The sequence below is a fragment of the Callospermophilus lateralis genome, chromosome 3 (assembly GCF_048772815.1).
Source record: "Callospermophilus lateralis isolate mCalLat2 chromosome 3, mCalLat2.hap1, whole genome shotgun sequence".
In the NCBI taxonomy this organism is placed as follows: Eukaryota; Metazoa; Chordata; class Mammalia; order Rodentia; family Sciuridae; genus Callospermophilus; species Callospermophilus lateralis.
Genome location: NC_135307.1, coordinates 158714875 through 158732331, shown reverse-complemented (window position 1 = coordinate 158732331; position 17457 = coordinate 158714875). Strand labels below are relative to the sequence as shown.

Below are 17457 nucleotides of genomic sequence, written 5' to 3'. Positions count from 1 at the left end.
ATACTTGTTGCTATTGGAACTACACTGCAGAGACTTGGAAAATTAAATCAATGTTGGAGCCAACGCCACAACCCACACAGGCTGACTACAACTCCTGGCCTGGATCAACCAGGTTAAGACCCAGAGTCTCTGAACTTAATATTCATAAAAACCATTATTATTACTCAGTGAAGGACCAGTCAGGAAAATCTCAACTAGTATGGCAAAATACAATCAATGAAAAGTAATGATGAGATGACAAAGATGTTGGGATTATTTGATAAAGACTTCTGATTAGCTATTATAAAAGTGTTCCAACAATTGCTCTAACACTCTTGAAACAAATGGAAAGATAAAAAGTTTAATTAAAAAAAATGATTAAATATTGCAACCAAAAAAAAAAAAAAAAACCCTCATTGAATAGGCTCAAAGCAGAAAAGAAGTGACAGAGAAAAAGTCCATAACTTGAAGACAGATCAACTGAAAGCCTAATCTGAAAATCAAAACGCAAAAAAAATACCAAAAAATAAAAATATGTAAACAGAGGCTCATGGATCTGTGGGACAATGCAAAAATATCTAAATTTAATATTACAGGAGACCCAGAATGAGAGGAAAAAAGTTTATTTAACCAGGCTGAATACTTTCTAAATCTGGAAAATGGCATACAAATTCAAGAATTCCAGAAGTTCAGCAAATTTCAAACAGGTAAATGCTAAGAAATCCATGCTAAGACATATTATAAAGCCACCTTAGAGAATTGAGGCTGAAAGTGTAATTTAAAAAAGGAGCAGAAAGATCAAAGAAAAAAAAAGAAAATGTATGAAATGAGAAGAAAGGGGTAAAAGAGATTGACAAATGGCTGTCTCATGTGCTGAAGTCTGGGGCACTAGGAAACTGGTCTCAGTATGATTAGCTCTGGTCAGTTGTTATCACACTCAAGCAAACACCAGTATCACATACAGACTTAAAAAACCAGATCATGTGGGCCTCATACTTAGGTTTTCTAATTTTAGGATGGGGCTTGGAAATATGCATTTCTAACAAACTCCCAGGTAATGCTGATGTTGATGATCTGGAGTCACACTTTCAGAATCACTAGCTTTGGGCTCAATCTTTAATAGCTAGGGCTTTGACATTCAAAAATGTCTGTTGACTCAGCCCCTAGGTCTCTAATTTGGTGAAGATATATCTGATGAGTGGTCAGGGACAAGCACAGTTGTGTCCACTGGGGAATAGACACTAATATCCGCTGGCTTTTAAAACATGTACAAGGTTTCTTTTACTAACTGGATACCTTGACTGAACCACTGGAAGATGTATTTCCCTTTCTAGTTCCCCTAAAATTCTTTTTAAATTTGTCACTGAACAACTCACAGCAGCCCTCCAGCAGATGAAAATTTTATCAAAGGCTCCTCAGCTCCACTCCACAGACAATCACCTGTTCCCTCTTTCAGAGTACTTGAATAGATGCAAATATATTTTGGCACTCAAGCATAACACATTCAAATGCACCTAAGTGTGAATTTCCCAGATGCAGTTTCTGTAGCACTTCTAAAAGGAGAGATGAATGTTCAATGGAACTGACAAACCAGCAAGAAAACCAAAGGAATACACTGATATGAATGGGAAAATTAATTACATTTAACAACTATCAGCTTTAAAATTACATTATCATAGAAGAAAAAAAACAAGAGGAAATAGTTCCTAAAATTGTAGGACAAATGCTGAAACACCTTTTGAATTGCAAAGAAGTTGATTGTTGTGTGTGTGAGTGTGTGTGTGTGTGTGTGTGTGTCTAGAGAGAGAGAGAGAGAGAGAGAGAGAACACGAACAATCAAGAAGAGCTCCAGGTCTATGGACAAGATACCAAGATATATCATGGTTAAATTCAAACACCTTCTTCTTTGCATGGAATTATTCTATGGAATAATAGTATGGTTTCATGGGAGTGAGGTGAACTAAGCTTTTGAAAATCAAATCAATCAGAGAGCATAGTAAGATGAAATGTTATATAGCCTATGCACCCAAAAGAGACAAGGAGAAAACCCATATGCAAGGCTTGGTTTTATTTTTTGTTTATTTGGTTTTGGTACCGGGCAACTGAAGTCAGAGATGTTTTACTACTGAGCCATATCCCCAGCTCTTTTTTACTTTTTATTTTGAGACAGGGTCTCACTAAATTTCGGAGAGCTTTGCTAAATTGCTGCAGCTGAATTGCTAAATTGTGATTCTCCTGCCTCAGCCTCTGGAATTGCTGGGATTACAGTCATGTACCACTGTACCCAGCCCGGTTTTGGATAATAGAGACTCTGTTATGATTTGGATGTGAAATGTCCCCCAAAAGCTCATGTATGAGACAATGCAAGAAGTTTCAGAGGACAAATGATTGGGTTGTAAGAGTTTTAACCCAATCAGTGAATTAATCACCTGATAGAGATTAACTGAGTGGTAACTGAAGTGGTAGTGTGTGGCTGAAAGAGGTGGAAATTGGGGGTATGACTCTGGGGTATATATTTGTATCTGGCAAGTGGAGACCTCTCTTTCTGCTTCCTGATAACCATGTGAACTATCTCCCTCTGCCAAACTCTTTTGCCCCATGATGTTCTTCCTCACTCCCAGCCTTGAGGAATGGAGTCAGTCTTCTATGGACTAAGACCTCTGAAACCATGAGCCCTCAAATAAACTTTTTCTCCTCTACAGTTGTTCTTGTCAGGTCTTTTAATCACAGCAGTGAAAAAGCTGACTAAAACAGACACCACCCCAAATCACACTCGTAGCACTAATAAATGCTCTTTTTTATTGACAATGGTACCAGATGAAAAAAATTTACTGTAATTTAATGTGGGGGAAATAGTTTATGCCGTTTTAAAGAAGGCAGTTAACTGACTCAGGTAAAAACTTGTCCTAATAGTGACAGTGCACTAAATTTAGATAAACTATTAGTTGGCATTCATGTGTGGTAAGTGATTTAGATAAAAAAGTGGTAATTACTACTTGTGTTCTTTAATAGGACACCCTAACTAATACATTTCCAAATGAAAACAACTTACTAATGAAAAGATGCATCTCAATACAAAATCAGCACAAAACTGGAAACTCATAGTGAAAAAGTAGGATGCTATTGGTAATGCCATATGAACCAAGAATCCAATCAATTGTGAAGTTCCCATGGTTATAACTGATTGTGCCTTGGGTTAACATTCATCTGAATTTTTGTTTCTAATATTTTTCTTCTACAAAAAAGGAAATATTCCTTGGATCTGTTTCAAAATTTTTTTCTCTCGTTATACTTTTCATGAATCCAATCAATGGGCCAGAAATTAGTGAGGTCCATTCTGAGCACCAAGAGACAATGGGTCAGGAAGGGTCCCAAGCCAATAAGCACTCAGTAAACCAGAAACTGGGGTTAGGGCAACAAATGTGGGAGACCAGGATTGTTTGGACTTCAAGAGTCTAGGGCTGTAGGCATATATAACCCATGCCTGGCTTGGATGGCAAGAGATGAAATAGCATATACATATTAAGTTCCACAGGGATAAAGCACATAGTGATAATGAAAATCTGCTGTGACTTTTTGCTGCAGTTTTCTGCTCCAAAATAGCAGCTACACAGCTATTCGAAGATTCATCTTCAAGAGACTGGGCTGTCATCTGTTAATCCAGAAGACCTGACTTTGCAGAAATCACCTAAATGAGAGCGGGAAAGCACAGAAACACTATACAGAATTTACTTTAAAAAAATTGCTTCATGGGTAAGAGCCAAGATAGTTTTCTGAGTTTAAAATTACTACTGTGATTAATCCTACTCCCTATTTGTTATGTTTTAATGATTTCAAACCCTGCCTGATCAAACCCCCTCCTTCCTCACCAATGGTTAAACACTATTCTGAAGTAGGCGTATATCATTTCCAGTCACATCTTTTTATTTCTGCCAAATATTTTCATAACCATGAGCAATAAAGCATATCATTTTGTCATAAAAATACGTTCCAAAAAAGGTTAGGTAGAGAAGTCTAATCTTAATTTCTGAAAGCTATAGATGTTTTACCTAGATAGGATCTTTCACAGTTAAAGCTTGTGTAAGTTAAAAAAAAAAAAAAAAAGTTACCATTTGCTCCTTTCAAGCATTGTCTTGAATCACAAAGTCATCTTGCATTACACTGCCCTAGAACTTGTTAATGGCATTTATACTCAGTGCACAGCATTTTAACACCTTCAAACAAAGCATTTTTAATGTCAATTTCATTAACAGTGATACTGAGGAAGGTGCTCAGCAGCATATCAGAATGCTAGAGTAACTCAAGCCCATCAGATCTGAAAATCATTGCATCATGGTAATAAAATACTTAAGAGCATGCCCCAGGGAAAGACAAATCTGACAATTAAACCTTCAATGCCAATTGGTACTACCACTTTCTTAGCACAAGTCATATTTGCAATGTTAAGATCAAAAAATTATTTCACTAACCAGAATAAGCATATTCTTAAATAGATTTTCCAGTTAGTTACAAGTTTAAAGCAAATAAACAAATAAAAATACCACATGGGAGATAAATTATTACTCTTCCAAGGTACGATTTACAAGAAAATTAGAAAAATAATCATATCTATGTAAGCAATTTCTTCAAATTAAATAAACTAGTAATCCTTTTTTATGGGCATGGGGAAAGTAGAGGATAACCCCCAAATTAAATGGCAAATTCTAGGCAGTGCCCATATTAAACAATCTCTAAAAGGAACCAGGGTTCCTTGGAGAACTGGTAGATTCCAGAAAAGTACAAGATGAGCCTGGAATATCTTTGTCAGAAAGTAAGCAAGTGCTCACAGATGCATAAGGAAAAGATAAAAGAACACAGGAGCCAGCTTGAAGAAGCTCTCACTGGCCAACCCTGGACAATTTGAACAATGAAATAAATAATGGTAAAATAGACCAAAGCCTACTTAATAAAATAGCAAGCTTTGTGAATAAATAAGTGTCAAAGAGAAAGCTTTTTTTAAATGATACTAGAGATTGAACCCAGAGGCCCCTTTACACTGAGCTACATCCCAACCCTACTCCCACTTTATTTTAAGACAGCGTCTCACACTAAGTTATTCAGGGGCTTACAAAATTAAAGATGCTGGCCTGGAACTTGTGCTTTTCCTGCCTCAGCTTCCTGACTTGCAAACACATTGTCCAGCTGAGAAAACTTACTTTTATAATAAAAAGCCAATAGATACAAAACAGAAGAAATGATAAAATAAGATAGCCATGTTTGGGGAACCAACAGAATAATAATTAATTCAGAAAAAATGTTGAATTGTAAAACCAATGAATGAAACTATTATACAGGACAGAACATTTACAATATCAAAGTACCTTCCCAATATACTTATTAATAACAAAGTGGGGAAAGAATTTCAAAGTGTAGAAGGCTGGCCAGCTCCATCTTAACCAAGAAACCAAAGTGAGCATCCCCAGCAATGGACAAATGGAAATCATGTAATGGGACAGGAGAAAAACTCATAATTTTTCTCATTGTCCTATAAAAATGCATAAAAATAGCATAATCATGAGACAACATCAGATAAATCCTACATTTATGTAGGGGGTCACTGTACAACCTATCTGACCTGCCCTTTTCAAAATTGCCAAAGCCATAAAAGTCCAAGAAAGACCAAGGAACTACTCTGGACTGAAAGAGACTAGAGAGCTATGGAAACAAAATGCAAAACACAATGCTGGGAAGGATGCTGGACCAATAAATGACAAATGGCAAAATGTGAATGGGGTCTGATAATTAGACAGTGTTGGTATCAGTGTTAATTTCCTAAATTGGATGGTTATATTTTCGTTACACAGGCAAATGTCAATGTTTAAAAAAAAAAAAAAAACATATATATATACACAGACACACACACACACATACTTATGTATATATGTGTGTGTGTATATATACACACACACACACACACACTTGCTTAAGTATTCAAAGGTGCTAGGGTGCTGCTATAGTTTGGATCTTGAATGTTTCCCAAAGGACCACATGTTGAAGGCTTAGTCTCCAGCATGGTACAAATGGGAGGTGGTGAACCTGTAAGAGGTGGGAGGTCTTCAGATAATCTAGGGATGCACCCTTGAAGGGAACTCAGGCTCTTCTCTCTTCCTCTCATGCTTCCAGGCTATAAAAGGTGAGTGGTTTTGCTCTGCCACATGCTCCTACCATGATGTATTCCCTCACTATAGGCCCAAAGACAAAGGGCCAATTGGTCATGGATTGGAACCTCTAAAACTCTGAGCAAAAATAAAGCTTTCTCTTTATAAGTTGCTTATCTCAGGTATTTGTTATAGTGATGAAAAGCTGACTGACACAGTCACCATTTACTTTCAATTAGTTCTGTAATTAAAATGTTCTATACCATTCTTATACTTTTTCTATAATATTAAAATTATTTCAAAAGAAAAAAGGTATATATATGCTATAATTATAGCTATTTATAAATAGAACATAAATAATGGAAATAAAATTATCAAAAGAAACCACAGTGGTAAAGTACTAAATTGAATGGGTACTATTTAACTTTTGAAATTTGTTTATTGTCATATTTCCATAACAGTAATAACTTTTAAGACAATTACACATATGTTCATGTTTAATTCAACAAGACAACAGATATTATAAAGAACCCCTCCAGCAAAACAGAAGAAAATAGCATAATGCAGCCAACAGTCTTCACCCTATGCATACCTAAGTAGTAATTAATTTTAGTATGCACATGCTCCTCCACTGCCTAATTAACTTCCTTTCTTGAACAATATGTACAAAGAACTCTGAAAACCAAAAAACAGATACCTTGATTTAGATGTGTGGCCTCTGTAATTTGAACACCATTCACGGAGCACTGAGACCCACTCAGGGGTATGAGAGTCACGGTCCCCCCAACATTTTCAAAGACACAGTGCTCACTCTCTAAGTCAAGGCCATGAAGAACTAAGTTGGAAAGACAAAGGATAAAGGTTAACTTTTTAAAAATTTTGCTTTTGATATATATGACAATGATTTCCAACCGTTAACTTATTTTTTTATTTTAAATAATCTTCCTTTTCCAAGAAAGTTTTGTAAAGTAGACATTTATGTTTAGTGGTAGAAAAAAAACAACTAAAATTTAGGAGTCCAGGGTATTAACCAATAGAAATGGAGACATACTCTAATTGTTACCTTGAAGGGTCTGCCCTTATCTGTATAAGGAAACAAGTTCCTAGATGTTAACTTTCTTTTTCTTTCTTGAGGAGAAAATAGTTGAATAACTTGTTTTAACTGAATTGAATTGCTCTGTTGGATAATAAATTAATTTCTTTTATCAGCCACCTAAAGAAGGGCAGAGGGCTCTGTGGGTCTAGGACTACTTATGAATTCCATAATTACAGATAATGCATTCCAGGAACAGAAACCACAGGTGAACTGGGCATGGCATGGATCTCTGGAAGCTCAAGAAGATACCAGAAGCTATACTGAGATGCCTATCACCAAAACTGTGCAAATCTTAGGCCACACAGAGCATGCAGTTGCTAAGGTTTATGTAATTATGTATCACTATCCTGTGTTCTTCTTGTCTGAGGAATGGCCATCCGCAATATGAATGCCTGTCAGAAATAAATATGCTTTTAGGGAAAGCATACATGCTTTTAGGGAAAGTTCCTGGCAAGGAGTAAAGTTCCTTTTCAGGAGTACAGACCATGCACTTTCTACTCTCTCCACAGAATATACTACTCAACTTCTCTGGTCACAAAAAATGTATTCTTATCATTTATCATCATTAATAACTACCCCAAATGTCAAACACATAGTTCAACCAAGAGGCCTGAGTCAAGGTCTACTCAAAAACACTTAATCCTGGGGACCTGTGGAATTGGTTTTTAGCTATTCCAGGCTCAAAGTAAATAGTAAATACACATAGGAATATGCTAGGCCTGCCTTAATAGTTTATGCTTTTCAAGAAATCAGGTCCATCCCATTTATTAATTCTTGATTTTATTTCCTGCACTTTAGGAGTCTTGTTAAGGAAATCAGGGCCTAATCCAACGTGATGAAGATGGGCCTAGTTTTTCCTCAGTTAGACGCAGGGTCTCTGGTCTAACTCCTAAGTTCCTGATCCACTTTGAGTTGAGTTTTGTACATGGAGAGAGACAGGGGTTTAGTTTCATTTTGCTGCATATGAATTTCCAGTTCTCCCTGTCTCTCACAATGCACAAAACTCTAACTCAAAGTGGATCAGGAACTTAGGAATTTGTTGAAGAGGCTATCTTTTCTCCAATGCATGTTTTTGGTGCCTTTGCCTAGTATGAGATAACTGTATTTATGTGTCTATATCCTTCCTTGAAAAGGACTTAGATCTTTTATCTGTGTCTGTTAGTATATTTTCATTAACTGCTATCCCCCTGGGATAAGTATAAATGGACTTAAATAAATTTAAAAGAGTAGAAAATATATGTAGGATGACAGGAAGGTTTAATAGCTCCATTTATTTACTAAATTAATTGTTCTATGTTATTCATCTGAGTTGTGATCAAAATTACAGATACATATTATGACCAATATTGTATTTGTTCTTTTTTATAATTACTACAATGTCAGTCACTCAAAAGAAGGTTCTTAATTAAATATGATTTTTAAAAAATCATTGAGAAGAGATAATAAAGTATTACCAATATCCTGCTCTGTTGAAGCATCTTCTCTACCAACATATGTCTGACCTTCCTGGGAAGAAAAGTCAAAGAACACTTATTAGTGAAAACAGGAGAAGGGTTTCTCCACTTTCCATTTAAGCCCAGGCAACCTGATGAACAATGCTGGGGTAGGCCTCAGTGCAATCATGGCTCAGTCTCTGCAACAATACTGCAGTGGGGGATCCAGAAAATGATAACTTAGCAATGGTTAGGCTTCCATCTTGGCATGTATCAATAATTTGCTAGCATCAGCAATTTCATCAATGTTCCTGATCTAGGGAGCTTCTCCTCCAGTGTCCAGGGGGTTTCTTTGCATCTAAAGATATGGTACATGAGAAGGCCACAAAACTCAAGTACAGTACCATTCTCCTAAAGAGGGCATTAAATTCAAGATCAGAGACAGCATTGATTCTGACATGGAACTCTGCCATTCAGACATGATTAACCTCCTTGGAACCAAGTCCAATAATGGGCCACACAATTTTATAATTACAACTAGGAACCAGAAAACTGTATATAAAACAAACCCCAATTATAGGAGCTTGTAACTTTTCTTCCTCTTTCTACCTTTTTGTTCCTCACTTCCCTTTTTCTGACTCTGTAAAGCAGAAGCCAAAATGAATGACTCATCATTTAACTTCAGAACTACATAAACATGGGAACTTCAAGTACCAGAGAATCCCAGTGAACTGCTGAAATTCCCCAAAGGGCTCAAGAACTTGTTGTATATTCTTTAATTTAATTTCTGTATTCATGGCCATAAAGCATTATAATAAACCTTGCTAGTGTCTAAAGGGAAAACTGGAAGCAAAATGAGAATGTTCCACTTAAGCAGTTTCTACCTTCAAGTGATATAAGATGATTCCAGTACTCAGAAGGTCATCATCAATGCCAATCAAATGAGGCAGTTCAGAATCCAAAACAACTCCAATCCCCTCCTTCCTGAGGGCTAGAGTTTGTTCCTGAAATCGGGAGAAAAGGAAAAGGTTACTTTGGGGAAAGAGAACATCATATTTCATATTCCTTACATTGTTAATTGATGTCTTATTTCTTATTAAAAAACTGCAAGAAAAATGGACTTTAAACTTCATGTTGAAATCCTGGCAGGTGGTAAGCAAAGTGAACCTGAAACATATAAATAAAAAGCTCAATTTAAAATTAATTAGGCTTATAACGTGATGTATAACTTTTCAAGGGCAATCTCACAGCTCATTTTCCTTAGGAAAGATTTCAGGATCACCCTGAAAGATTACTACAAAGTAATCTTTCTTCCTTCTTCAGAACCTTTGCGTCACTTAAATTCTGGAAGTTTCCTTAACTGCATGTTTTTCTCTCTAGTTACTATGGTGAACTATGTGTATTCTTGAGAGCAACCCTTGCCTGTGCATTAGGTATCCCTGTACCACAGGTGACCTCAGTCTCCTGAATCAGCAACTTCTCCCACCTACTAGATCATTCTCACACACATACAAATCTGCTATAGCTCTAACACCAACAACCACTATCCTGATCACCTCCTTTGGCCCTACTTCTCCCTCTAACTACCACCAATTTCTCCATGCCCTATGAGAGAAAATCACTGGTCAAATTTCCTTACACATGTGGCTCTCCAAGTTCTTTCCACTCTCTCTTTTGAACCCAGGAGGTGGTTTTAGACCTCTACCTACACTGATGCCCTTTATCTCATCCTGACTCTTGACTCTAGCTGCCATCCACATACTGGACTCTCAAAACTGCCAAGGAAGATCTCTCCCTTAGATTCTATACTTATGTATGTGTATCTCCTATTCAATACATCTGTGGGGATTTCAAACAGGCAGCTCAAACTTAACACATTAAGAAATACAACACAAACCTGTAGACTACCACATCTCAGTAAATACTGACCTTGAACCAAAAACCAGGGCTTTACTTTGCTTTCTTTCTTTCTCTAAACCCTATGTCTACAGTATTGATTCCTACTTTCAAAATATGCTTCATATCTAGTAATACCAAACCACCTGCACCACTTCACCCTAGCCCAAATCATCATATTTCATCTGCATTACTGTAACAACCCAGGCCATCACTTATACCCCTTGTAATATATGCATAAGCCAGGAGCCAAAGAGATAACAAAGCAGGTCACTCCTTTGCTCAGATCCCTTAAATCACCTCCAGTTTCACTGAGATACAAGCCCAAGTTTTCATAATGTTTTACAAGCTCAAATGCTCTCATCACCCGCTAACCTGCATTTGTCTTCCATCACTGCCCTTCCTCACCTTGCTCACTCCTATCTAGGAGCCATGATTCTTTGCTGCTCCTCAAATTTGCCAGCCTGCCCCATCTTAAGGCTTGAATCACACTTTTACTTCTGATTTTTTGACTACAGTTTCTTTTGTCATTGCTATCCCTCTCTTCCCTGAGAGCAGGGTCTCTTAATCTCCACAAAATTGACATTTATAATTTCTTTATTCTCGTGTACTAGTGGATATTTAGCAGAATCCCTGGCCACTATCCACTAAATGCTAGTAACAAACCACCCTCCCCCAAAGTGGTGACAACCCAAAACCAGACATTGCCAAATGTCCCCTGGGGGACAAAATCGTCCCCAGTTGAGAAGTGCTTCCTTAGATACATACATAATTTGACCCATCACTACATTCAGGTCTCTGCTCAAAGACACCTTACCTATTGCCCCATACAAAACAGCAAGTACCCACCTTCCACATGCTGATTTGTATCTCTTCTTAGCAATTATTACACATGTAGAAACTCCTCAACTAATACTTGCCAAATGAATGAGTGGATAGATCCATGGAATTCAGAGAATGTACTAGTGTGATCCCTCAGGGAAAGGGCCATATCTTAACATCAAACTCAACTGGCCCAAAATAAAAGATTTCCAAAATGAGGTTTTTAGGGAAGTCCAAGTTGGGAAGAAGACACATTCCAGAGACCAAAGGTAAAATTTCAATCTTGATATTGAACTCTGATGAATTCAGACTGAGTCACACCTAAGAGCATGACAGTGTGCTCAGTGACTATGGAGCAAAAAGGAGCATGTTCCAAGCTATCAACCAGGGCTTCTGGTCATGCATATTTCTGGTGAACCTCTCCCCGGCCACCCACCATAGGACAGCAATGACCAAGGCTCATCTCTATATCTCAGAACTGCACAAAACATAATTGCTATTCCTTACATTCCTGGCATGGAATAACATATTTTGGTATCATTTAAATATTCAAACAACATGCAACCTGCCATTCCTTCGGTAAAAGAGTCAGAACTTCTCAAGCCAGTGTCAAAGCAAAACTCAAAACTTGCAGACAAGGGAGCTCCTATGAGATTCTAGGAGTGGGCAGTGAAGAGAGTAAGGGTCCTCAGGCCTTTCTCTCTACAGATATTTAAGTCTCAAATGCACACCCACAGACCTGGAGTCAATAGAATGAAGGCGATGAAATGAAGTGGCAAAAAAAAAAAAAAAAAAAGATGGTTTAAAAAAAATACACACATAAAAAGCACCACTTGAAAGAAAGCAATTTAATTTAACAACCATTAAATAGATACAGAGAAAATGACCACTGCATAACTTAGATTCAAGAAAAGGAAATGAAGCGTGTCATTGTTCTTCAATTACTTCTCTTATCAGCCAGGCTCTCATTCCATGGCTCAGAAGCTCAGGATCAGAGGTCAGAGACTTCAGTAACCTTGATTTACTATCCTGAGGCCTCTGCAAATCTTGGCTAAAATGAGCACTCTACATAAAACAACCCCTACTCCTACCTCTCAGACATCAGTAGAATTCATGCTTTTCTTCCTGCCCATGAAATTCAAGCAAAACTGGGAAGTACGTGATTTCTTTTTCAAAGATATATATTATAGTAGAGAATTTAATCACACAGCTCCATTTCATAAAACAATGCTCCTATTGGCAGGTCTGGTCTCTCTGAACTTCTAGAATAGTGCACGCAAGCTAAGTAGCCCCGTGGCAATGAATTCTTTCAGGCTTCTAGGTCCATATAAAAAGGAGAGTGATTATTCTCATAAGTCCAGAGGCATATGTATTTTCCTTCTGAAAAAAAAAAGTGGACAATAAACCCTCCCTCCCCCCCCCCCACAAAAAAAGGCAATATTTTAAACTATAACAGTTCCTACTCAAACTAGACAAATTGCTTTGGACTACATCCAAGTTTAGTTTAATGTTCTCAAAAAAAAAAAAAAAAAAAACACTGAAAAACACTTTTTTTCTTCCTTGATGTAAATTTCATAGACTTTGAAAAGCACTGCAAATCCATAACTCCGGAGCCATTAGGTCAAAAGCATTATTTTTTCCGACCAATCCCCAACGTGATACACACACAAAAACACATAAAGCAAATACTCACATACTCTTCCAGACATATAATAGGTAAAACATGAATTAAGAGAAAATTTTTCAAGATTGAGGGTGGGGGCAGATGAATTTATGATTAATGCTGCCCTAAAGCTCTATGACATTCAAGCTGCATTCAACTACAAGATATTATAAAAGTGTCACCTCATAAAACTGAGAATGAAGGTTTAAATCATTGCTCAAGTGAAAAAGTAATTTCAGACAAAAATATCTATCACGTATAAAATATTTATTGAGTGGCATCTACTGTTGTACATAATTTATGAAACACCTCTTGGATAAGATGGAATACTTAGCATAGTAGAGCAGGCCACCATCCCCAACTCCAGCATGCTGGGAGGGAGGGAGGGAGGGAGGGAGGGAGGAGGGAAGGAAGGAAGGAAGGGAGGGAGGGAGGGAGGGAGGGAGGAAGAGAGAGAGAGAGAGAGAGAGAAAGAGAGGGAGAGGGAGAGAGAGAGAGAGAGAGAGAGGGAGGGAGGGAGAGAGAAAGAGAGAGAGAGAGAGAGAGAGAGAGAGAGAGAGAGAGAGAGAGAATACGTGGAATTGCACATATCTTGCAATGAGACAAAGCTTTCAGTAACCAAAATTAATTGAATAAAAAAAGAAACTATAGACTGATTAGAAGTGTCAATACATAAATATTATGTTCATTACATTAGCAAATAATATACTCATCCTGGAGCATGGTGGCACACACCTGTAATCCCAGCAACTTCGGAGCATAAGGCAGGAAGATTGCAAATTTAAGGCCAGCCTCAGTAATGTAGCAAAACCCTCAGCAACTTAGTGAGACCCTGTCTCAAAAAATAAAAAGGACTGGGGATGTAGCTCAGTGGTTAATTGCCTCTGGGTTAGATTCCCAGTATACCTCCCCCCCCCCAAAAAAAAACCACATTTCCTTCTACCTCCAGACACTTATTCAGTTAAAATACCCCTGAATTTAACACACTTGTCCAATTCACAATAGCTAGACTGTGGAACCAACCCAGATGCTCTTCAATAGATGAATGGATAAAAAAAATGTGGCATTTATACACAATGGAATATTACTCAGCACTAAAAACAACAAAATCATGGCATTTGCAGGGAAATGGATGGCATTAGAGCAAATTATGCTAAGTGAAGCTAGCCAATCCCTAAAAAACAAATGCAGAATGTCTTCTTTGGTATAAGGGGGGGTGGGGTGACTCAAAACAGAGCAGGGAGGAAGAGCATGAGAAGAAGATTACCATTAAATAGGGACGAGAGGTGCGTGGGAATGGGAGAGAGAAGGGGAATTGCACAGAAGATGGTAGGAGACCCTCATTGTTGTGCAAAATTATATATAAGATGGTGCGAGGGGGAAGAAAAAAAAGAGAGAGAGGAATGTGTCACAGTAGATTGGGTAGAAAGAGGTGATGAGAGGGGAGTGAAGGGGACAGGGGGATAGGAAAGGTAGCAGAATACAATAGACACTAGTATGGCCCTATGTATAAATGTGGCTGTATAACCAATGTGATCCTGCAATCTGTACATGTGGAAAAATAAGATTACATACCCCATTTGAATCAAATGTATGATTTGTCAAGATCATTGTAATGTTTTGAGCAACTAATAAAAAAATTTTAAAAAATAAAACACTTGTCCAGTGCTGGGGCTGACACAAAATCACCTCTGCTGCATTCTGGAGGCTGTGGTGAGTTGCAAACAGGACTGCCTAGATTCTGGGGGGTAATTTGACTCACTAGGAGAATCCTTTGTAACCACCATAACTAAGCGTTTTAGTCATCTTTTGTGCCACTGTGACCAATATACTTAATAAGAACAACATAGGGGAGGAAAAGTTTATTTTGCCTCACTGTTTAATTCCAGTCCATGGTTGGTCAATTCCATTGCTCTGGGCCCAGAGTGAGGCAGAACATCATGGTGGAAGGGTATGGTAGAGGAAAGCAGCCCAGGCCATGGCAATCAGGAAGTAGAGAAATTTCTGCTTACCAAGAAAAAAAAAATAAACCTCCAAAATACACCCAGTGATCTACTTTCTCCAGCTACACCCTACCAGCTTATAATTACTGCCCAATTAATCCATCAATGCATTAATTCACCAATTAGTTTACACCTTTCATGATCTAATCATTTCACCTCTAATAGTCTTGCACTGTCTCACACATGAGCTTTTGGGAGACACCTCATATTTAAACAATAACACTGACTATTATTGCATTGAGCAGGATTCTACCTGCTCAATTATTCTTTTAATCACAACTATATCCTTAGTATCTAGCATTGTTGCCTTACAAAACTCAATGACTTTCTTGAATAAATGAGTAAGTGAAAACTAACTGGGTTGGGCATGTAGCTTAGTGGAAGAATGTATGTTCAGCATGCATGAGGTCTGGGGTTCTATTCCCCAAACCAAAAAAAAAAAATCTCGTCAAGATAAAAACCTATCTTATATATTTATTTTTTCCTTTTGGGAAGCCCACCTTAGAGCTAGATTTGAGTTGAAAAAACTAGGGAAACACTGGCAATTAGTCTGCTCTGCTTTAATTAAGAGAACTCTAAAAGTGGAAATCATATTTCCTCACACTGAGTATGTTTGGTGAATACAGCTGCTGCAGGCATACAGTAATCATTGAATAGGTACTATTTACTTGGTACTATTATGAGTGATCTTTAAATATATTTTTTTTTAGTACAAACACCAAGAAATTCAATGTTGGAATCTTTCTGTGGAAATTTATGCTATGGCAAATTATATATTGCACTAATTAAGCAATGACTCACATCTATAAAGTGCATTTAACTTCTGCAACCCTGAGCAAAAATCACTTAGCAAAAGTGGGGGAGGAGTCACAAGTGGGTTAAATCAGCACCCAGCATGATGACCAGAGGGAGAGAAAATATCAAGCAGACAGGAAGACTTCTATAAAAAATACAATTATCCTGTAGCAGAGCTACTTTTAAATTAAGTAAAAATTGCATGTGATTTTATTGAAATTTAACAGATGGCAAAGAAACTCAAATATTTGTCGTATTTCAATGAAATGTTTCTTTTTCACAAGCTATTCACTGTGTATACAAATTGTTCACACGAGTTTTGATTTTAAGCACCATTACCCAAGTTTGCACCTGTTTGGGAGTATTTGCCTCCTTTGACACCTGGATGACATCATAGCTGTGTCAACATGGAGCCACATGTTGGGTCATATTTCCTTTCCCTTGAGATGTTGAAGACATGGCTCTGTGGATTCACAAATTGAATACTACTCAAGGAAATATTAAGCTAGTCTGACTTTTAGTCTATGACAGATAATTTGGTTTTCTGCCTGGGTGTTTAAAGAATTTTTCCTTTATCCTTGAAATTCAACAGCTTGGTTCAGATAGATCTGTGCTGAACATCTTGTACTCTACATTTTCCTGGAAAAAAAAAAAAAAACTTTCTCCTTTACTGGAGATTCAGTTCTTTTATTTACTCTTTCATTTCACAAAGTTGTCTTATTTTATTTTCCATATTCTGTTTAATTTGTTGACTGTCTACTTTAGTAATATCAATTACTCTTCTATTATGCTTTGTCCTTTATATCGTTTAGCTTCTGATTGCTCTAATATCTTGGTCATTTCATTTGTGTTCACTGACATTATACAGCATTTACTCTCTTAGTAACTTGATTTTCAGTGGCATCTACTCTTTTCCTTCCATGTTCCTAATTTTATTTATTAGTCCTGTAATGATGTTATTTTGGACCTCAAAATCTTTCTTTAGTCTGCAATCTGCCTTTTTTCATCTCATTCTGCTTATTATCATCTTGCTTTGTTTATTGAATTCATGTTTCTCATTAACTTATTCCATGGAATAAAACAATTGTAAGGAACTACTATCCTTTAAGATCTGTTTTCATGGAGATTAGACTCTTCTGTCTTTTGCATGCTGTATTTCCTTTCTCTTTCCCTCCCTCCCTCCCTTTCTTTTTCTCAGTCTATCCATTCACCCATGGCTACAGTTAGGTTTATTATGGTGCTACTTCTTTTCTTTACCTTGCAGATGCTTAGATGTATCTTTCCAGAAAATCCTGTATGCTCTAACACAGGAACCTTGCCCAGTTGCAAAGGATCTTTCACAGTTAGAAGACTGAGTAAGTCTGAGTTCTACCCACTTTTCTTTAGCCAGATGCAACAACAGAGAGCTAGGGAATTTCAACTAAGGAACTGTAAAGCCTTTATTTCAGTATCTGGGCTCTGCCCACTTTTACCAAAAGTTGTTAAATACCCTGACCAGGGTGCCCTCCTCATGCTTGGGAAGAGAGAGGGAAGCAAGTCCACAAGCTTCCCTCTGTTTCACCAGGCCTTGCTTCGAGAGAGCATCAATTCTGCCTTTCACTTTGTCCCAGATCCACCATCAGTCACTGATATT

The 17457-nt window shown here is 37.4% G+C and overlaps 1 protein-coding gene across 2 annotated transcripts in view; it reads right to left on the bottom strand.

Annotated features, from left to right (window-relative positions):
- The window catches only part of Kif16b (kinesin family member 16B), a 280309-nt gene that overhangs the window by 140560 nt on the left and 122292 nt on the right, over nt 1–17457 (bottom strand). For both annotated transcript variants that reach the window (XM_076851502.2, XM_076851500.2), the window contains exons 13-15: nt 9530–9649; nt 8667–8718; nt 6814–6951 (exon numbers count right to left, since the gene is read on the bottom strand). In XM_076851502.2, the coding sequence (XP_076707617.2) occupies nt 6814–6951; nt 8667–8718; nt 9530–9649 (310 nt within the window). The remainder of the gene's footprint in view (nt 1–6813; nt 6952–8666; nt 8719–9529; nt 9650–17457) is intronic.